Source organism: Pogona vitticeps, chromosome 3 (genome assembly GCF_051106095.1).
Source record: "Pogona vitticeps strain Pit_001003342236 chromosome 3, PviZW2.1, whole genome shotgun sequence".
Lineage (NCBI taxonomy): Eukaryota > Metazoa > Chordata > Lepidosauria > Squamata > Agamidae > Pogona > Pogona vitticeps.
In genome coordinates this window covers 51,912,298-51,935,442 of record NC_135785.1, presented here as the reverse complement: position 1 = coordinate 51,935,442, position 23,145 = coordinate 51,912,298, and the positions used below count along the sequence as shown (strand labels likewise).

The 23,145-nt window shown below is 42.4% G+C and overlaps 1 protein-coding gene across 1 annotated transcript in view; it reads right to left on the bottom strand.

The window, feature by feature from the left end:
- Positions 1-23,145, bottom strand: part of HPSE2 (heparanase 2 (inactive)) — a 168,414-nt gene that overhangs the window by 5,560 nt on the left and 139,709 nt on the right. The window contains exons 7-9 of the mRNA XM_072995719.2: positions 21,317-21,410; positions 18,632-18,738; positions 4,896-5,010 (exon numbers count right to left, since the gene is read on the bottom strand). Coding sequence (XP_072851820.1) covers positions 4,896-5,010; positions 18,632-18,738; positions 21,317-21,410 — 316 coding nt within the window. The remainder of the gene's footprint in view (positions 1-4,895; positions 5,011-18,631; positions 18,739-21,316; positions 21,411-23,145) is intronic.

The following is a 23,145-nucleotide window of genomic DNA, read 5'->3' as shown; positions in this document are numbered from 1 at the left end:
ACCACGGGGTAACCCCACATCAAAACATATTCAGCGAGGAACTGATGACTTCTGTGAAGAGGGCTGAGAAACACCTATGTCAGATGCATTGGAGAGCCACAGACACTCAGCAACACCAACACATGGACCAATAGTCCAACTTTGAAGAAGCTAGCTTGCTATGTTTGTATGCTTCTTAACTCTAGGAACTATGAGCAGGAAACAGAAACCAAGGAGACATCCATTTTTTTTGGACATACAGGGGCTTGTCTGCAAGTGCTCATTGGAGCGGGCCAGTGTAGGCTACTCAGGGTTGCCTAAAGTTGGCTAGAGGTCCAGCATGCCACTTGGTGCATCTCCAGCTCCTTCCTCTGTCAACTTCTCATATTGTGAAGGGGCTTAAGAAGATAGCCACTTAACAATACTGACAAATTAAACACTTCCTCTGCTCCATGGAGGGGCAGAGGAAGTAAAACAAATGTTTAGCATTGCATTAGGGCAGCACTAATGTACTGCATGAATTATTTTAAAAAAAATTTAAAAATTTAAAACTTCCTGGGAGCTGGAAGAAACAGGAGATTGCAACGAGGGAATTTTTTTTTCTTTGTGGCCTTTTTTTTTTAAAAAAAGAATGGGTCAGGTACCTGCCCACAGATTAGTCTACCACTGGTCAGTAGTTAGTTCATCAATTACATTGTGTGATAATTAGAAAAAGGAGCGAACCAGCATATCCCCACAGAGGACGAAAGAGAAAGATAAATGCCCATCTGATTGCAATCTAAGTAAAGAAATTTGGTTATAGCTTCTTAAATAAGGACTTGAGCTATATATATTTTGGTGGAGAAAAAGACAAGTGCATGACATTGGAGTTCAGGACTTGTGATGGCCTGTGATGCTGGTTACAAACAAACAAACAGTTAAGCATTGCCCAATAAGGTCTAGAGAAGGCTTTGTCTTTCACAAGTAATTCTAGCTGTCTAGATGAGTGCACAGGAGCCCATGCCTTTCCTCGCCCTTCTAAATCTGAATTTGTGGACAAAACATGTTCAACAGGGAAGCTTTTTCTGTTGCTAGAACTCCTTGTAGGTAACTTCTGTCTTGTACCCCAGTGTTGCCTAGTAATAAGACAGGTCATTATTGGCCCTGTGCAAAAAACTGTGATGGGGAGCAAGGGTGGGCACAAAAGGAAATGAGCTATGCATAATGTCCCGCTTCAGATCCTCTGCAGCCACTCTACCCAGTTTAGGTATGTTCTGGAAACTGGCGAGTGGAAGATGTGCCTTAGCTACATGCCACTTAATCCAAAACTGTGGTGACCAGCATAGAATTGCACCAGAAGGAGACCAAGCATTGCTGGGAGATGGTGGGAATGGGATCCTGGCTGCTGTGGTCCACTGGGCAACAAATGCCGCCCCGAGTAGACATGGTCTAGAAGGGCGGGGTAAAAAATCAAATTAATAAATGCTGAGCCTCTTTGGCCCAAAGTATAACTAGTGGAATGAATGAGTTGTATCTTGTCATCACCAATATTTGACAGAGTCCAGACCTTGGGGGAGGATAGCAACTGAGCCTAATCCCACCAACAGTCAAGGGCTTGCTGTAACAAGGCATTTTCACTTCATTTTATATATAACCAGGGGTCAGGGAGGGGTGTGCATGAAAGTCTTTGTGGTTCAATATGCAGGTGCAATGGGTGTAGCAGAGCCAGCACCTTACCATGAAGATTTACAACCACAGTCCCTTGTGTTTCTAAGGTAGCTGCAACTCCAGGACACAAAGTCAACAGGTTCAAATGAATAAACTTGGAAAAGTTACTTTTTGAATGACAATGCAAAGTATCCACCAGTCAACATGGCCATGGGCCATAGCACTGTGACAGCGATCATCCAAAAAATAGTATTCTTCTAATCTCTGCAGATCACTCAGCTGCTTGTTCCTTCAACACAGAGAGTACAGATGTGTGGCTTTTTTCATTTTGTAGGGCCAGAGAAAGCTCTGTTTCCCCTCACACTGCAGGCTGTATGGGTGGTATTTGAAAAACCCTGATTTTTATATTTGAGCTTCAATAGCAGCAGGTTGGAAAGAGGCTCACATCGGCAGGCCAACTTTATCCCCTAGATCTCCAAGCGACTTCAGAAGAACCCAGTGAATTTGGGGCTAAATCTTTTATTCCAGTTGTGTCTCATTTGCCAAGGCACAGAGAGCAAAGGAACTGAGCTCTTGCAGGGCACCCAGCCCAACCTCGTCGCCAGCTGATGGGCAGCCAGGCCGAGCTAGTGATTGATGCCGTGGCTTCTCTCAGCGTCTGAGAGTTTGCACAAAGGAAAGACAGCATGTGGAAAAGTCTTTGTCACTAAGTTAGTGGGAGGATTTGGTTTCACATCCCAGCAGTCCTGCACAGGCCTGAGCAACCGCTTTCATCTCACTGATAGCTCCCACGGGAAAACAGCGGACGCCACACCTCAGCCCAGGTTCACAGTCTGGCCTCACCGAGCCTTACGGTTAATGCCACTTAAAAACCCTCTAGCAACTTTCCTGCTCTGGACAGAGGGAAAGATACTGGCTAAAGAGGAGCAGGAGTTTGAGAAAAAGAAAATTGAAAGACAGACATTGAGCTCCCAAGTGCAATGTCCTGTGAACAGAAAGCACTGACAATGTAGCTTTCTTCTACATTAGGACAATTACTTTGAAATGTTTGAATATATCCTCTGCAACCTTGGGGGACAGACTGTGGCTCCATGATGAAGCACATGCCTCGCTTGCAGAAAGCCCCAGGTTTAATCTCTAATATTTCCACACAGAGCTAAGAAAAGATTCCTGTCTGAAACCATGGAGAGCTGCTGTTGCTCAGCGCCACTGATGTTAGACAGGATGGAACAATGGTCTCTGGGGCATCATAAGGTAGCTTCTACCTGACTGAAGAGGCTTGCCCTTTTCTGGGACACACATACTCTCAGACTTTCTGGTCTGAGAGTATGTGTGTCACTAACACCCATAACTTTTCTAACTCAGTGAGTTAGAAAAGTACTTATATCTCAGTGTAGTGGCCGAAGATGTAGTTTTGCATTTGGGACCATGTAATGCAGGTTCTTCTACAAACAACCCCCTTCAGAGTTCTCTACCATGTATTCTCTTTTTGCCCTGTGCTTCCTAAGCAGATATTTCTTTGCTTTTCTGCACCTAGACCTCATAAAGAAGTGTCAAGAAGCTCCTTTCCCTCAGCTACAACTAGATTTGGAGTTGAAATGGATTTGTACCAGGAGCTCACGCCTATATGAACATTTTGTACTAGGCCATCACTCACAGAACGATCTGGATAGATGCAATCTGAAAGGGGGCTTGGATATCTCTAATATATTTTCCTGATGCCTAAGAGCAAAGGAGCCAGAACGAAGAGCTGATCACTTGGAAGAGAACTATAGAAGTCCCCAATCTCCCAGAAACTAACTTCACAGGAATGCAAAATCTACAGCTCATTAGAGGCTGGGCTCAACTTTTGCGGCTGCCCCTCTGCTTCCCAGATCCTCATCCTGCATTCCAGGAGCTTGCTGGCAGTATCTCCCAGATTGGTACCCTGGAAGAGGCTTGTAAATTCCTGGCTGGCGATATCCAGAGCTTCTTGGTGCTGCCAACAGTTCTACTTGCAAGGTGAACAATTTATTAGACTAAAAAAAGATGAAAAGAAACCCTGCCACTTTTAAAGACCTTTTACATACGGTTTCCTTATTAGAGCCCTATGCATTTGGAACAGCAACCAGTTCAGCCCTTTTGAAGAGTTACAAATGAGCAGGTTTGTATTAAATTGGAGGGAACTGCCCTGCTGTGTGAAGTTGTGAACGCCTTCATTCCTATAAATCTAACATTTGTTCTGCCCTATTTTCCTGGCTCTTTTGTCTTTCCCCAAGGAGCTGGCTACTTTGCCTTTAGTTGTTTGCAGACCATGTCTTCAGGACTCTAGGGCTGCTCTCCTCTCCCCTTTCCTCCTGTGCTGTAGTGTGTGTGCCCCAAAGGAATGCCTGATTCTTTTACTCTTGTGTACCCCACACGGGTCCCATGGAGACTCTCAGAGTGGACCATGTCCTAGATCCAGAGGTAACCCTGCCCCATCTGCTTTCAACATGTTGTGCTTGACATTAAATAATGTCTCCTATTAGCACTAAAAGGAACCAGTCTGGAAAAATGTATTTTCAAGCAGAGTTCAAACAGGCCACAAGGAGCAGAGGATTTTCAGCTGCACATAGAATTTTTTTACTTATTTATTTCCTTTCCTTTTGGTTACACCCCCCTCCCTTTCCTTTTCTTTCTTTTTTATGACCCAGGCAAGAGTTTGAGCAACAGGTCGGGGACACAGGAGTCAAGCACAAATCCCCTGATTTACTGACTTGCAGCAGTAAAGGGAGAAAGGGAAAAAGTGGGCTGATAAAATGGAGACAATATGAAGATGGTGCAGGAAAGAACCAGGGAATGAGTAGGGGTGGGGAAAGGAGAAAGTGTAGTTTTTTGATGTTGCACACCTAGTAACCTGAAATGGCAGAAATAATGAGAGGTAGTAGGAGATGAAGCAGAGCTTGGAAATTTCTTTATTAGCTGATAGCTCCCAGAATCCACCAGCCAGCACAGACACTAACTCTAGGGTGAGCAGCTATGCGAATACAAGAGTAGGGCACTGTTTCATGCTTCACTATTTTCCAAAAGAGAAAGAAATTGCTAGCTTAAACAAACAAATGCAAAGAAATCAGGCATGGGGGTATTTGTATGGGTCATAAACAGAAAAAGAGAAAGGGGGCTACATGAGACACTGTAAACCTAAAACGATGGGGCAAGAAATCAAACAGACTTGAAGGGCAGAAACCACGTGAGAGCAAACTGTTCAAAGGGCAAGTTAGAAGATACAGAGCACAACGTTATATACCTACCGGCAATGGGTTGAAGTTCTGGTCCACAAGATGGTTGTGTCCATGATCAAACAATGAGTGTCGCATGATCACATCAATGCCCTGGCTAGCCAGCATCCCAAGGGAATTTAGCCACCTGGCAAAGAAGAACAAAACTTCTCAGCATTTTTACACAAAGTAGTCATCTGTGGGTTCTCTCAAAGTTTCTCCTGCCAATCCGTCTCAGTCCCCCAGATTTTTGTATTTCAAAGCATCTGGTGCCATCCAGATGCTTTGGACTACCGTTCTCATGAGCCTTTGCCAAGATATTCATTGGTCAAGAGGTACATATAAGGTAGTCAGGGGGAAAAATACACTCAGAAGACACCAGCATTATAAACAAGGCAGTGGCCTTTATATTCTTTTCCTCGTTCAAATTACAGTTCTACCCATCCTTTCTTTAAGTTGTTTCGGGCAGCACACATGGCTGCATCCCTATTCATCCTCATAATGCCCCATGAGATAGGTCAGGCTGAGAGCCAGTGACTGACGGGAAGAACCACACTGAAAGTAGCAGTTGCTTTTACAGAAACAGTTTAGCATGTTCACTTTTCACAGAAGATCAAAATGACATTACAGTCAACCAGTTGCAATCCACTGTTTTCTATGCTAATCTCCCATCATTTTGCAGATGTCTTTCATGGCAATAAAAAAATAACAAAAGGCTAAGCCAGTATCTAATATGGGCTGACAAAACAATGCTCAAGATTTTCAGGACTACTGTGCCTTTCATTAAAAGCTTTCTTCTGGAGGTTCTTACTCCTTTATTGCTCTTTGTTGATTAGAGCCAATACATTTCCCTGCAATTATTCCTTAAAAGTCTTAGTTCTTGGTCTCCAGGGACCACTAATTGTTGATTACTTATTGCTTTCCCTTTGATTTGTTGATCTTGCTGTTTAATTATAAAATAACACTATTTTGCAATTAAAAATAAAAAAGGAAGGAAAACAGAAACATATAAACAAAGATTAATTAAATAAGGAGATATTTGCCAATAATAATATTGCCTCACTGAACAAGAAATAATTTTAGGCAGAAACCATAAAGAAACAACCTTCCACTCTTTTCTAGTGAAAAAAGGTTGGTCAGGAGAATTGTCAGTGTTAGATATTTTCAATTTTCTTTTTTGTGGGGAAAAAGATGGGGAGGGGAGAAGGGCTGTCTGCTAAGGGTGCCAAGAATGTATTCTAACAGGCAGGGGGTCATATCAGTAAAATTCAATGTCTCAACAGCACTGACAGTCTCTCTTGTGGAACCAATTTTTGAAACTAAAATTTCCCTGTTGAACCGCATAGACTAAAGTTATATATAGTCTGTATTCATAGATAAGAGCACATTAGCATTGGATAAATGAGACAAAAGGAGTCTTTCATCTTTCAGAATTAAGTCTTGAAGAACTAGCCTAAAACAAAGTAAATGAATGTGTTAATCCTAGGCTGTGAGAGAAACTCCTGTTGTGACACTCACACACAATCAGGCCTCAGGGATTTTCCTCTTGTACTCATCAGCTACCTATAATGTCTATTTCTGCTCCACCTTATATGTCATCAATATATCAATTTCTGTCAAAGTATACACTTTTAAACATACATTTATATACTTAAACTCTGAAATACTGCTGCAAGTTTAAGAGAAGTGCAACATTCAATGAACAATTAAGTTCTGATATACTTAATGATCTGGATCAAGTCAGTTTATCTCAATTAATGATGATAAAACTCAAGTATCTTCATAAAGTTCTACACTCCACTCTGGGCTTATCCAGAAGGGCAAAAGTTCTACAGTAAGTAATCATGATGGGTCACAGTTCCGCCTGGGAGGGACAAGGGTTATCAGAATTTGCATTTTCAGAGAAGTGCACGGCTTAGAAAACAATTTTACTAAGAAAGAAATCCTAATAAAGCATTACATATCCACTTCCTCACTGCACCTTTGCTCTTGGATTTCCCCCTCAATTTATTTTCAAAGTTAATTAATGAAGTATTTAAAGATTTCCAGTCTGGGAACCCCTGACTCCCAAAAATGAGTTCTCCGCAGGAAGTGGTTCAATACTAAGCTCTGCCCCCCTCCTCAGAAAAATAATGCAATATTCCCAGGAAAATCAGAGAAGCATAGAAGGTGGAGTAACTGAGCCTTGTACTGTCTGGTCAGCAGGAAAACTTCTCAAAAGGAACAGTACTGAACTGACTACATTTGCTTGTGTCTGCTCAAGCTTTCAGTTTTTTATCCTGCTTGCTCTCTGAGAAATCTCCATGCCTTGGTGGAAATACAAGTATTTTGCAAGAGTTGGATGTTAATGTGATATACTGTTGTGAAAATATCTGGTGAAACTACTTTTGGGAACAAGGTTACAGCTACACATTTTCCTCCATCCATTAAAGGCTGTACTGGAATTATTACACACACAGTTATATAGATCCCAGCTGATACCTTCTGTGATAGCCAAAAACCTAATTCCATTGCTGTTTGTGATGGTTCCTAAGATTAGATAGAGGCAAAAATGGTTGCAGAGGGATCACATGCAAAAAGATAATTCCATTTTAGAAATCCTTTAAAAAATGCATTTACTCATTTTAGCTGTAAAGCTGTAATCTTATTTACACATTTGCTTGGAGAGTAAAACACAGTGATTTTGACATAAGTCATACTGACTTACATCCTGAGGCATGCATTCAAACTGAGCTGCATGGGAAAAATAGAGAAGGCAAGAATTTCCATATAAAGGCAGTTGGATGATATGCAACAAGAGCCATTTTGGAATGGCCTCATCAAAATCATAGAATGCACACTGCCATTATCAAGGCTGCTCCACACTTAGAACAAACATTGGGGCTCTATATATTTCCAGTGAAGATCAGTCACGTTCCTGAAGGCCTGAAAAAAGCCCTCCCTACAGGAGACTCCAGAACATATTTTTTATAATATGCTTTGAAGTATTCAAATGCCATTCAAACGCCAATGACAAGACATGGTCAAGAGGATCAACCATGGATATGCAAGGAGCTGTCGTTTCTTGTTGTACTGTGTGAGGTAGCATTCAGTATATAACAAAGAGACGGCACCTGCAGGACTGACAAATCTATTTTAGCATACAGTTTCATGGTTGGAAGTTAACTAAATGCATTTGATGATGTGGAATTCATCCACAGAAGTTTGTGTGTTTGTAGACCTTCAAGGCATCCAGGGATTCTGGATAGTAACACAGTTATCCTCCAGACAGTACTGCTGCCTTTAGCTTAGCAATAATTTGAAATATATCTTCATTACTATATTTGTTATTGTGTGGCCTCTTCATGATCAAACAAAAACATTCTCTGTATAATGCACATCACTGAACAAATGTTTCTGTTTCAGTTTCTGAACCTGATGTGTTGCAGTGTGGGCCTTTCAAGTATCACATTATAAATTCTGAAGCATACAATTAGGAGATAATAATCACAAACACCTTGAAAGACCTTAAAATATGTTGAAAGAAAAGTAATAGTTTAAAAGGTATGAACTAATCTTAACTGGATTAAATGAATTTTAATTATTAAAAATAATTTAGAATGTTAAATGTTTTATTATACATTTACAAATATAAAAATTGCTATTTGCAATCCAATATTCATTTTAAAAACAGTCATTACACTTCTCACACTCACTGTGGCAAGTGTCACACTACCAACTGAATGGGGTGAATAGCAACAGCTTTCCTTTTGAACTGTAAAGGTAGGTGACGAGAAAGCTTGGAACAATTAACTTTTGGGGACTCTTGACTCCTTGAATCTCCCATCCAGTATAGCCATTGGTCACTGGGAGTTCCAGCTCAAAAAGTAACTTGCTAAACTCTAGGTGAGAAAGACTTCTGTCCTTGTCCAGCTGCAAAGTCAGGAGGGAATTGGAAGGTGGTATAGCCGAAGTCCTCAAGAGCACCTTGGCTATAAGAACAACAAACTACAAACTAGGAAGCTACAGCCCAGTGGCATGACCAATCTTCCTCCCCCTCTTTCCCACTAGAAAGGCAGGTAGAGGGAGAGAGGCTTCTTCCCCTGCTGTTTAGCAGAGGAGCTTGGAGACCCTCTGACAAGTGGTGGATAAAGCTGTGGTGCTCTCAATCTCCCTCTTCTGCAAGCAATGACGGGGTGGGTGGGTGTGCCAGCCACTGTGTGATGGCAGCAGGCTGCAGTTCCCACTGCTGAAGAGCAGCTGAAGCATATGTGCTCTCTAACTCTATTCTGCTGGAAAGAGAAAGGTGGATGCAGTGCTGCCCCAAGGCATTTTGCCACCTGAGGCAAAGGACAGAGAGGTCCCTCTTCCAGTTCATTTATAGAAGCCAACTGGACTGTAAGTCCAGCACTGGCAATGGGAGAGCACCCTCCATCTTCTGCAAAGACAGCAGATTGGTTTAGGGAGGGCAGTACCTGCTTTGTGTGCCACATATCACTCTGCTCCAATAGAAGCAAATGGCTGGGAAGCTTAGGAAGGTCAGCATTCCAGCATCTTCTGCACCTCACTTTACCTCATGGTGGGGCCAATTTTGTTGGATAATGTGCTTCTTTGACTGTTGCATGGCAGAGCTCTTCTGTCAGCCACTATCTAAAGATCACATGGTTGCTATCTCTCACACAGTAATAAGAAGCACGAAAGGAGACATTTTCCCATCACTGTTTGGCAGATAGGATAAGGCAGGGGTCGCCAAGCTTCTGAGTGTGAGGGCCACATTGTATATTTTCAATATCTTTGAGGGCCGAAGGAATGTGCATGTGGCCACACGCACACACACACACACACACACACACACACACACACACACACACCCCACATGGACGCCTGCTCATGTGCACACACACACATGCCCCCTGCATGATGCACCCCCACGTGCACACAGGCTGAAGGGTGTGGGCCGGTTAAAATGGCAAGGTGGGCCAGATGTGGCTCACGGGATGTAGTTTGGAGACCGCTGGATGACCACATGTTTTGACTCTGCTGGCAAGCCTAGCCAAAAATTGCTGTCTCTCTACTCACTAGTATATATAAACTAACTTGCTAAGGAAGGACAGGTCTCTGTACCAATTTCTAAAAATGAAACTATCTCCAGTATATGAAACTCTATGCTCCCTATGAGGCCCATTTTTATGAACTTAATAATATGACCTCCATCTCTACAAATTTCCTTGTTTTATTCCTGTAGAAGATTTGAAAAATTGCCAAGACTGTTCTCCTTACCCAATTTCACATAGTTCATGACATCATAATCTTTTTTGAAGGAAAAAACACTAATATCTTAAGGGGTACTCAACGTGTTAATTAGAAATGCCAAAACATAGTCTCATGAGCAATCCACTGAGATGTGAAACCCTCAAATTTCAAAGTTCACTCTGTATCTGACACTCCATGTGCAAGGACAAACTGGCAGCAGAAGGGAATAGGAATGTCAGCCAGTCTGTGCTGTGACACTGGTTCTGAACTAATTAGATTTATTTTTAAAGGTCATGCTGAGCTGCCCCACATTCTTTGGTACAGAAAGCTGAATTATGTAGCTTTCAAGCATTAGCAAAGAAGCACCAAGTGAAGGAAAATACCACACCTGTCTCCTTTTTTCATCAGTTAACTGCTTCCCACCTAAATACAAATCAATTGTTGGAGCTGTTTTTCAACAAGACTAACACACTGTGGTATAACTGTTTGTGGACATTATCCACCATCAGATCTGATGGAGTGGACATTAAAAGTGTGCCCTCCTGTATTTTTTGACTGCAGTTCCCAGAATTCTTGGAGAATTCTGCGAACTGTAGTAAAGAAAAACTCTAACCTGCATACCTGTAGGTTTTACTCCCTGGGCAAGGGCTTTTGAAGTATCTGCACCGTCAGTTTCCCCAACCTTCACTTCTTGCTATTGATGGGGGGGGGGAGGATGTTGCTGTAGTGCTCCCTGGGAGTCATCGCCTTGGTACCCATTAGGTTCTCTATAGCAGTGGTCCCCAAACTTGGGCCTCCAGATGTTCTTGGACTACAACTTCCAGAAGCCTTCACCACCATCTCTGCTGGCCCAAGGTTGGGGACCACTGCTATAGAGAATGCTTCCCAAACAACTACATATCCCAGGATGCACCATGGCAACATTCTTTTCTTACAAAACAACAGGAAGCAATGGCCTAAGAAGCTTATGGTTTTCGTTCCTTTTATTTTTCATGGTGACCTGCCAGCACAAGGCCGAGATCCATACTTTTTCCTCTACCTTTCATGTTGCTGTTGTTGTTTTATCTCCCTAGGAGGCTTGCAATATTCAGGATTGGACATTGGTGGAGCTTATTGCTACTGCTTTTCCTATTCGGTCTTCATTTCTTTGACAGAAGCTTCTAATTAGGAAGCCTTTTAGTAACTCATTTTTAAAATGGCTGAAAACTCTCCAGAGGTAAAACTGCAATGAGCCAGAAATGTACAATGATCCCACCCCTGCCCCCCAAGGAAGTCTAGAAATGTGGTTTTCAAGGACCTGACTTTTGTAGTGCAGGTTGGATGCCAAAATCAATGACCCTGGTCTCCTTCAGAATGAACCATGCCTTCCTATGTTTGTTTGTGGTGATACTTTTGCTCATATTGACAAGCCCAATCCTATGTATGTCCCAACTATACTTAGGTAATTAAATCCCACATACTTAATTCATCACATCTAAGTATGCATAATACTCCGGAGTAATACCATTGTTATTGTTACATATCACCAAGTTGCCTCAACTTATGGTTAACCTTTGTATAAGTGATTCCAAAACATCCTGTCCTCTGCTATCCTGCTCAGCTCTTCCAAACTCAAGCCTGTCATACTGTATGTGGTCTTCCTCTTTCCCTGATGTTTTCAATCTTTCTTAGCATAATTTTTTTTCTAGAGAAACTTTCATTCCCATGATATACTATACCCAGTGAATGACAGCCTCAGTTTTATCATTTTTGCCTTCGGAGATAGTTTAGGCTTCATTTGCTCTAGAACCCACTTGCAGTCCTTGGGATCCAGAGAGCTCTCCTCCAGCACCACATTTCAAAAGAATCATTTTTTTCCCTGTCAGTTTTCTTTACTGTCCAGCTTTCACACTGGTACTGTACATAATGATTGAGAATACAAGGGTGTGGATAATCTTGATCATGGATTCCAGTGACAAACACTTGTTGATCTTTTCCAGTTTCTTCATTGCTGCCCTTTCATGTCTCAAGCCTTCTGATTTCTTGGCTGCAAACTCCATTTAGATTGATGATTGAACTAAAGTTTACAGTTTTCTTTTCACTATTTCATACACATCTACTAAAAAATAGCTCTCATTAAGCTCAGTGAGATTTAATCTCAGCTCAGTAGGTATAAGATTGTAGCATTAATGTGCAAAGTCATCTGCAACCTTTTCCCTCCACAAATAAGGCAGCGAAGCAGAGCTTTGTCCTAAATCCACAATGAGCTCTGCTCTGCTGAGTTCCACAGCTGAAGTAGAGAGAGAGGGAATTGGAACCTAGATCTTGTGAAACAATATTCAGCACAATTTAGCTCAGAGTTATTCTTTCCATTACCCTTCCCATGTTTACTTTATTGAATGGTGCTAAGGAATGAACTGGACATTACATGGAAATATCTTAAATACTCCATTAATCAGTTCCCAGCTCAATATGGCTCTCTTCCAAAACAACATTGTTTGAGGAGGAAATGACAAATTGGACTCAAACAGATACAGCTTCTTATAATGCAAATTCAACTCTTACTTTCTATGTAAAAAATATCTATAGGATTTTAGTTTCATGAGCTGAACACACTTTTATTTATTTTATCTGCTTCTTTCAATTTTTCCTAAACAATTTCTAAACATACATCAATATGTTTGAATTTAGGACTGTGAGGGTTTGACTTTTGGCTCCACATTGGGTTCAAAGAAATCTGTAGATTTCTCAACTACTCTTGAGGAAGGATGGCTCTCCAGAGAGTGGGGTATCCCTCTTGCCCTCTGTCTCACATACCCTCCTATCCGAGAGGGCCATTCATTCCTCACTGCTTCTTTCCCAAGGATCCTGCCAGGAGAAATAGTCTACATTAGAATGTTCCTTCTCCTTTCGATACTGAACTATAAAGGTGTAAGTTTGGAGGGCCAGATACTTATCGTGTGAGTCTGAACTAGCCACTGCAAGACGATGTGATCAGTTATTAATGTGATATTAATAATGTGAGGTATTATTAATAAATAATACCTCAAGGTCTGCGTGGCCCAACAGATTGGCAATGCTTCCCTTTCATTCACTGCATATTTCTGTTCCCTTACGGTTAACTTTTGGCTAAGATAGAGGACAGGATATTCCACTCCATTGCGTATTTGAGCTAGAATGGCTCCTAGGCCCTTGTCCAAAGCATCCATGAAAAGTACAAAGGGAAAGTTGAAAACTGGTGCAAACCTCACAGGTAACTCACACAATACAGATTTTAGCATTGGAAAGGCTCTTTCTTGGGCTTCACCCCATTGTACTAGTTTCTCAGCCCTCTTTTTAGTAAGATCTGTTAAGGGGGCTGAGAAATTGAAGGAAATTGTGGTACAAACTGTCTGTAGTATCCTACCAAGCCCAACAACTGCTGCACTTCCTTTTTAGTCCTTGGGCAGTACCACTGAGTAAATTTAGAGACTTTCTCCTCTTGGGGTTGTATCTCACCTCCTACCAGAAAGACTAAATAATCCACCTTAGATCTAGCTATCCTGCATTTGCTGGGTTTTGCAGTAAGTCCTGCCCTCCTTAATTCTTCCAAGACCCTTTGTAGGTGTAAGGTGTTCTTCCCATGTCAAGCTATGTATAATTAGATCATGTATATAGGCAGCAGCGCACTCTTGTACTGGTCATAAGACCTTATCCATCAAATGTTGGAAGGTGTTGGAAGGTCGCCACTGCCCCATGCAATCTGAAAGGCATTCTGGTGAATTGGAAGAGGCCCCCTGGGGTAGAAAAGGCAGTTTTCTCTTTATCTTGGTCGCTTAAGAGAATCTGCCAGTACTCCTTTGTAAGATCTAAGGATGATAGGTACGTAGCACCCCCTAGTCTGTCTAAAAGATCTCCCACTTTGGGCATGGAGTATGCATCAAATTTAGATATAGCATTGACCTTACGATAGTCAATACAGAAACACACCGTACCATCCGGTTTTGGCACCACTACTGGGTAGCTGCGCCAAGGCCCCTTAGCCAGCTCTATTACCCCAAGGCTCAGCATTTCGGTTACTTCTTGTTCTATTACTGAGGTCAACTGTTGTGGCCAAGATCTTCCAGTCGACCTCACCACCTGTTTTCAATACTATGCTCTACCAAGTGGGTGTGTCCTGGTTTCTTAGAGAAAACGTCAGGGAACTCTTTTTCGATCTATTGTACTTGAGCCGTTTGTTGGGGTTCTACCCTTTCATCAATAATTATCTGCATATTCCCTTTCATTTTGACATCTCAAGCTCTTCCTCTTCGCAATCCCCAAAGAGGGTTTCCCTATCTACGTACCCAATGTTTCAGTAGGTTAACATGCAGTACTTGTAGTTTCTTCTTCTTATCCACCATGTTCACTTCATAATCTACCTCGCTAACCTTTTTCACAACCTCATAAGGTCCCTGCCACTTTGCAAATAACTTGGCTGATTCTGTTGGAAACTACTAAAACCTTTTGACCCGGTTCGAACTCCTGGGGTTTTACCCACTTATCATATCTATTTTTCTGGTTCTCTTGGGTCTTGCCCAAGGCTTCCTTGGCCAGGTCCCAGGTGGTCTGCAGGCTTTCTTTTATTTCCATTATCTGTTGTAGTAAGGGCTTGGAGAGGTCTTCCCCCTCTTCCCATTTTTCCTTGACTAGGTCCAGCAGTCCTCTAGGGTTTCTCCCATACAATAATTCAAAAGGGGAAAACCCTGTGGACGACTGTGGGGCTTCCCTCACCACAAACATCAGTGGGGCCAGGAATATATGCCACTGCCTCAGCTTTTCCTGTACCAGTTTTCTCAACATCCCCTTTAGAGTCATATTAAATCTTTCCACAAAGTCATTCGCCTGGTAAATGGATGTTTTCAATAGCTTAACCCCCAATAACTCCCAAATCTGCTTGAAGGTTAAACTCATAAATTTGGATCCTTGGTCAGTCAAGACTTCCTTAGGGAACCCCATCCTGAAAAAAAAATCAACTCCTTGTCTAGCACCTTGGCCATGGTGGTACACAGGGGTATTGCTTCCGGGTACCTGGTTGCATAGTCAATTATCGCTAATATATACAAGTGCCTCCCCCACAGACTTCACCAGCAGTCCCACAATATCTAAAGCAATATGATCAAAGGGTTGGTCCACTAGGGGAATTGGTATTAACTCTCCTCCAGGTTGAGGATTTGCCTGAGTGATTTGGCACTCAGGACAGGACCAAAAATAGTCCTCTGCCTCCTTGGCCATGTGGGGCTAGAAAAACCTTTGTAGTACTCTTGCTGATGTTTTTTGCACGGCCAAGTGTCCTGCTAGTGGCATATTATGGGCCAATTCTAATACCAATCCTTTAAGACTTTTGGGCAGTACCATCTGTGTTTCTTCCCCAAGGTCTGTTTTGCTTACGTGGTACAGCACTCCGTCCCTCATTTCAAAATTTACTTCTCCCTCTTGTGTAGTTCCTTCCAGAACTGCCTTTAGGTGGATCTCTTCCAGTCTCATGTCATCTTATTGCAAATTCCTCAGTTGATCTCTGGACATGTTTAACATTTCTTCCTCTAACATACAATTTTCAGCTTCCCCATGGTGTGTCTTGGCTATCGTTTGCATCAGTTCTTCCACTCCCGGCCAGTCTCTTCCTAATAGCATCTCTCTTCCTAACCCAGGCACCATCTCAGCTTCCATTTCTCTCATCTGGTCTCCTATCTCAAATTGGGTTTGTACCACCCTATAAGGTTTTACATCTCTGTGAACACATTTGATAAAGATCTGTTCAGGCAGTCTGTCCCCCAGCAAGTTTCGTATAAGGGTCTTGCTGTACCCAGTATCAACCCTTTTCCATACTCCATTCACCTTTGCTTTCACTACCCAGCCCGGATGATCGTCTGTACCAACCTTAGCCATGAGGGCATATATGTTTGCTCACATGTATTCCTTGGTCGGACAGTATTTTTTTAATATGCCCAAACTGCCCACAACCATAACATGCCACCATATGGTCTTTCGGCGTGGTCCATGTTGCTGATTGTCACGTTTGGCCCAGTTCTACTGTTATCATGGGTCTCGGTATCCAGCTACCCATTGGGTTGACTAATTCTATTCGGTCCGGCCAGGTTTTCTTGTAGGCTTGGGTGTTCGGCCCTCCCACAGTCGCGCTCCCTGCTGCTTTGGCCATCTTGTCTTTGCCTTTGGGTTTTTCCACCTGCGTCATTCCCCTATTAAATCATGGCTCTTCTGCTCCTAAACAGTCCTCTAACAAAGTTATAGTGACCTCTAGGTTGGCGGGTTTGATCTTCATCACTCAGTTTCTGGGACCCGCTCCTAACACAGATATAAGTTGTTCCATAATCACAATTTCTAACACTTAGTCTGCCATCTTTCCCTTGGGTTGTACCCATCTCATGGCATTGACCCTCATCTTCTGTGCCAGGGTTCTTGGATGGATTCCCAAGCGTAGTCATAGGTCTCTGAACCATCTCCGGTATGCTTCTTCATTCAAGTTCAATGTGTTTAAAATCGCTGTTTTGACTTTTGTATTGTCACCTGCCTCTGTTGGGTCTAGTGTATCTACTATCTCTTGAGGTAGTCACGTTAAATATGGTATAAGGATCAGTGCCCAGTGTTCTGTTGGCCATTATGCCGTTGTTGCTAATCATTCCAACGTGTTGAGGAACACTGCTGGGTTATTGCGTGGTCCCATTTTTTATAGTTTTATGGTGGTTGGCTTACTTTCTGTTGCATTGACCCTGACGATAACGGTGTAGCCAGATGTGTTTGTGTCAATTGTGTACTCAGTAATTGTTGTTGGTGTGTAGTTGTTTTATGAGGGTTTCTTGTCCTTCTGTTACTTTGTGGAGCTAATCTTCTGCAGGACCCCCCGGTGTCAAAGGCACCCCGCGCTGGGTGCCAATATGTAAGTGTTTGACTTTTGACTCCATGTTCAGTTCAGAGAAATCAGTAGATTTTTGTTGCTTCAAAACAGATGAAAGATTTATTGATGCATTTAACAATAAACAAGTGTCTGGAACATGATTGTGAGTCTTTTCTCCTTCTGCAAACGGGTTCAGAAGGGGCTTCCATTCGTCAAACAGGAATGGGTTTCCAAAACTATTGTTCTGTGGCCCCAGAAGATCAGTGGGGACCCAGTCTCTCACAGTCTGCCCCGTTGGGCCTTCCAAAGGGGCACGGTCTCGTCATCCTGGTCATCCTCCCACAGGATCCGTCACTTGGGGTCTTTACTGTCCCAGGATCCTCCCTGTAACTCCTCTTTATCTCCCTTACTCTCCATTCCAATCTTTCTCTCCTTTCTCTCTTAACTCTTTATTTTTCCTCTCTCAATCTCTTTCTCCACTCTCTCACCTCGGCTTCTCCCCAATAAGAGGGTCTTAGGTGGAATCTCCGCTCTCCTTCAGAATCTGCCTCCTCCTTGGGCACTCCTAATCCTTCCCATAATCCTGTCCAGGGATCCTGCACCAACACCCATTCCCAACCAGGTAGTAACTGATCCTCTTTCTTCTCTATCTCCCCCATTCCTGCTTCAAAACTCCACCCTCCTTTTCCTCTCTCTTCCCTCCTTTTCTCCCTGAACATCCCCCATCATCTCTTTCTGCAAGTCTTCAGTGAGCTCCTCTATCTCTATCTCCTGCTGAGGTCTCGCTGTAGTTTCTCGTGCGGGTTGGGGGTCCACTTCCTTAGCCTTGCTATTGAGGAGCGACAGCTCTCCAGCGAGTAGGGTATCCCTCTCGCCTTCTGTCTCACAAGGACCACAGGTGTTTGGAGTTTTCCTCTTTCAGCATAATTGTTTATGCATATGGAGAGAATGACAAATCTTCCATCAAACAGGAAATACCTATCCCATTAGCTATGAAGGAGCCACAATTTGAAGAAACACCAGTACACAGCAGCTTGGCTTCTCCTCCATGCTTTGCCCATGCTGCTTAAATATCTTGGGAAATGGGAAGCTTCTTTTCCACTTGGCTGCAGAGGGGAAGGGAGATCAAACTTTCCATTTTTTTAACTGTTACTAACTGATACAGCATATCAGCAATGCTTTTCACAGCATTGCTGATGTGTTCACAACAATTAAAAAAAACACTTCCTCTTCTTTCCCCTTCTCAGGCAAGTGGCCAGGAAGTTTCCCATTTCTCAAGATCATTAAGCAGCTTCAGCAAAGTGACAGCCAGGCAGCCACTTTGATTCAATCCCAGCAATCGCACACTCTGAAACTGAACCAAAATGGAACAATCCTACCAACACCATAAAAAACAGTAGCCTCTGACAGGGACTGAAAAAGGTGTGAGTAGCCATTGATCAGGGGCAGGCTGGTTCGAAAGGCATATATGTTATACGGTTGCTGGAAAAAAGGGGGAATCTGTCCAGCCCCAGCCCAGACCAGACTGTGGGACAAACACCTGTCTGATATCACCCTCAGTCACTAATCTGAAAAGCTATATCCTCTTTGAATTTCAACAGAAGAGACCTCCTGTGGGAAATAAGTCAGCCTAGCATCCACCCAGGACACTTTTGATTAGAACCCTGTTCTCATATTCACTCACAGGAAACTGGCAGCATAAGAATCCGAGAGGTTGGTAATGCCTCCTTCAGAAGTGGCCCCAATGCCTTCCAGCCAAATCTTTTTTCCAGGTGTATGTGCATTGACAACCTGTTGGTAAGAGAAAACAATACATAACATTAGTCTCCGACATATGTAGCTAATGAGCATAGAGAACACAGATGAGTAGTGGATATGAAATCCTCCCAGTTAAAAGGATTCCTGTTGATATCCACTTCCTGGCATCACCTTGCACCTTCTTATACCTGTACAGCTCTTGCCACTCTGAATATAAATGTCTTTGTTGACTTCCAATCTGCCTACCACTAAGGACTCAATGACACAGGACCCAGAACTGACTCCCTTCCTTTCACCTATGATTCACATACAGCTGAAAATATTCCATTTCTTTTCCACTGTTGCAAGATGAGGGTCTCTGCATCTTCAAAGTCTCACCATCCACAGAAACAGAAATGACCTAGGATATGCTCAATAACTAGTTCAACTTCTCAATGAGGAGCCATTGTGCTATTTTGTTCCATTGTTTGTTCCACAGTTTCCTTCCAAGCCACATAACACATGGCTGGCTTGTTATATGCCACTGAGCAAACTCACCAAAATCTGCTAGAGTATGTTACTTTTCATTCCCACTAAATACAGATAAGCACATAGACAGTAAATAGGACAATGGCCTTCCACTTTCATTTCTAGACATTAATAGTTTTTAAAATCTTTACATGGCACTTTATTTACAGAAGAAGGCTGTCCACTGCATAGAACGTAAGCAAGCAGCAGCTAAATACACTATATTTTCTGTTTATACTTATAAACATACAACATGAATATGTAGCAAGCACATCTTCCACTGCAAGTATAAGTACTAATACTGTGAAGTTGGGATCAATTGCAGCTCCTTTCTGTAGGTACATAATGTGTGAAGTTGCTTTGAATTAATTAAAGTTATAGCAGCCAAAAGAATACACTATGTTGATTAGACCAATTCAGTTGGTCAGATGGACAGTCTTCACTAGAGGACTTATACTTATATATTCTATGGCAGGATTACAGCCACTCAGCTGCTCATGTGTGACTGACAATAATATACTACTTTGGTAGAACAGATCTCTTGTGATAACTACCACTGAGTTGATAATAAGAGCAATCATGGTTCTGGACATAGCATTTTAACCTTTTGGAGGCCCAATTCATTTCCATAAGACTTTGACCCCAAGCCCCAGTTGGCCCTGGTACTTTCCTGAGTGGTGAAATTAAGATACGAGCATGGCATCAGAGATCCCAGCCTGGGAAATGCCACTGCAACCTGAGACACACCTTGGCAGTAAAGACATGCCCAGGACACAACGGCGCCAGCAAACAAAAGGACATCAGTGAGCAAAAGGCCTGAGTATGCCAGCTTACAGCCCTTTTTGCCTCTGTACAGAACAGCTGAAACAATGCCTAGAAGTACTTGGCCACCCGCCAGGCCTGACTTCATTACCTGAAAGCTGTATGTTGGAGCAGTAAAACAAGGGAGCATGGAGAAAGAGATTCATATTAACTAATATTTGTGCTGGGAGTCTTGCAACTTTCTTTAAAAAAAAGTTATCTCTTGTTAGGAAATGCCTGGTAGAGTACCCTGTTCCCCGAAAAGATCTAACCTGAAAATAAGCCCTAGTATGATTTTTCAAGATACTGTATTCGTAATATAAGCCCTACCCCAAAATAAGCCCTAGTTAAGTGAAACCCTGCCCTCCACCACTGTGCAGCATTGTGCAACAACCAGAAGGTGATGACATTAGTGTATTTGAATAAATATAGATTGTTGTACGTGCAAAAATTAAAACATCCCCTGAAAATAAGCCCTAATGCATTTCCTGGAGCAAAAATTAATATAAGGCCATGTCTTATTTTTGAGGAAACACAGTAGCTGAAAATGTTGCCCTAGATCAAGGCAAAGTGTTGGCTAGGTATGAAACATATGCAATATGTATCAGACATTAATGAATCAAACATTCCAGTCAGGAGAAACATAGCCATGCAAGGGGAGGTTCACAGGGAAGCTCATTGTGTCTTTTTATTGTAGATCATAACTGAGAGCGATCAGCTATGACTAATAAATCTTACAATCAAACAAACAAACATAATATTTTCCAGGGTATACAAAGATCCAGGGAAAGATTCCATCTCACTTCTCCTTATTAATCCAAAAGTCAATTCCTTCCTCCTGCCTCTTTATCTTGATGAGTCTACCGTACAGGTGCTAGCATTTCTATGTCCTGTCTCACACCACAGTCACCATTCCCAGAGCTTGAAAAAGTTAATTTTGGGGTGACAGTTCTCCAAATCTCCAGCTGATGAGCAGTGATGCTGGATGTGGAATATGGAAAACTGTAGTCCAAAAAACCTTAATTCTTCAAAGCTTTGGGGAGGGCACTCAGCAGACATTTTGCTGCCAATGTCCACAGGAAACCTGCTGAGCATTTCATACCTACTTTCCTGGCCTTCCTTGGTTTGGTGGAAAGATGGAATCCCCGCAGGGTCCAGAATACCCAGGCCGGTCCTGAGCAAAGCCCCTGATAAGCCTGTCTATAACTGTACACAGCAAGCCCAGCCTCCATAGTCCATGAGCACTTGAAAGCTCCCCACCCTTGCTGCCCTCTTGCCCCAACCATCCCTCTCACTCACTCACTTTCTGGATTTTCCTGATCTGGTCAGAGAGTGTGTCTAACAGGCGTGTTTTCAGGAAGTCCGTCACCTTGGCCACTCGGCCATCAAGGTAGTAACTGGAATGAAAATGAGAAGGCAACAGTCAGAGAGGAGCTTCAACTATGTGCTCTCCCTCACTCTGGCTAAGAATTGCGCCTCTGATGCCCAAATTTGGGGCTACCCCAAAGTTGTTCTCAGTACTAACTAGGGTTCTAGCTTCTCTGTGCCTTCATGTCACAAAACATGCTATTTCCTTCTCCTTCTGAGAGGTCCTCCATGACCCATCTCTTCACCAAAGTCTTTTCCTGAATCACAATAGCTTAAGCTTGCCTGTATCTTCACTTAGAAATTAGAACTAAGCTGTTTGTCTCATATCTCTCCTAGTTGAGCTAACAAATCAAGTATGGAATACACTATGCATGGCGCATCAAGCATCAATAGCTGGAGAGTAATAGTGCGAAAAGGTTATTGCCTAGAACTTTCTAAATGTCACTTTTATGTAACTTATTGAAATGCCTTCCAAAGTAATCCATTATTGTTATTACTGGGAAAAATGTTTTTGGCGACTCATTCCATGTTCTTCTGTTACTCATGTTTTGTGAAGAAAAACCTTAGTTCAAGTAAAAGAATAGCATAAACCATGGGATATTTTAATCAAAATGCCTCTGAAATGCTTAAATGCTGTTAAAAAACAGCTATAAAAATAGAGTTGCTCATTACAAACAAAAAAATGAACTAAGGTATTGATCCCATTTGTTACACACACACAGAACACACACAATAACTTACTGCAGGGCACTGTATCACCTCTTGCTTCCTGTTAAAGTAAGTGCAATAACATTGTATCTAAAGTAAGCAGGGAGGGGAAAGACCAACAGACAGCCAGGATAGCTTGGATATCTTATCTTTCTTGACCTTTGTCATTCATCACTTCCTCTTTAGGTCATTCCCCACTTCTTCAGGGAAATCATTTTGTTCTCCTTTATTTGCAATGGATAGCCAGCAGTGAGGGTGCCTCCATCTCAGCCTTTAGCACATTTCCACATAGAGAAGCCGGCTCCCAGGGCCTTATGTACACAAGTCTAGGCTTTATCCTGAACTGTTTTCTTGAAACAATAAATGTTCACCTTTCTTTCGATCTACCATGAGTATCCTGAGTTTGCGATTCATAGCTCTGACCTCATTTTACTATCCTGCTGATCTGCACAGACATAATTATCATAAATTCCTACACTTCGAAGCCCTGCTATTGCTACCATGTTGTGTTAGTGGGCTTCCAAGAGACATTTGGATGGCTACTGTTAGTTAGGCATCTTTCAGTCTCGAAAGACTATGGTAATGTGCTCTGTATGGAGGACTTGGAACAGCATCTAGTGTGGCTGAGAAGGCCAATTAGAGAACAAAATAATGGATTAGATGGATTTCTGATATGAACTGGCAAGTAGTTATGTTATCTACACCATACGGTTGCAAGATATCTGAACCAAAATTTCAGAAGTTATGCATTGACAACACAAGGGCTCCCATAACATGCTGAGTTTCCCAAAGGAAAGCTGATGTCTAAGTACAATGAATCAGTCAAGTCAATGAACTATAGCAATGGCCAGCAGGACTGTACCCTTAGCAGAACACTAAGAATAACAGTGTCAGCAGAGGGCTGTGTAACTGGAAAAGTGCTGGATGGATTTAGTGATTGTTTGTGATAGAAATGTTTTGAATAGGGCAGGAAAGTAACAGGCTTGCAAATATTAATTCCAAGATTTACCCAGGATTTTTGTTTCCCAACAGTAATCTGTTCTTTCCAACACTGAC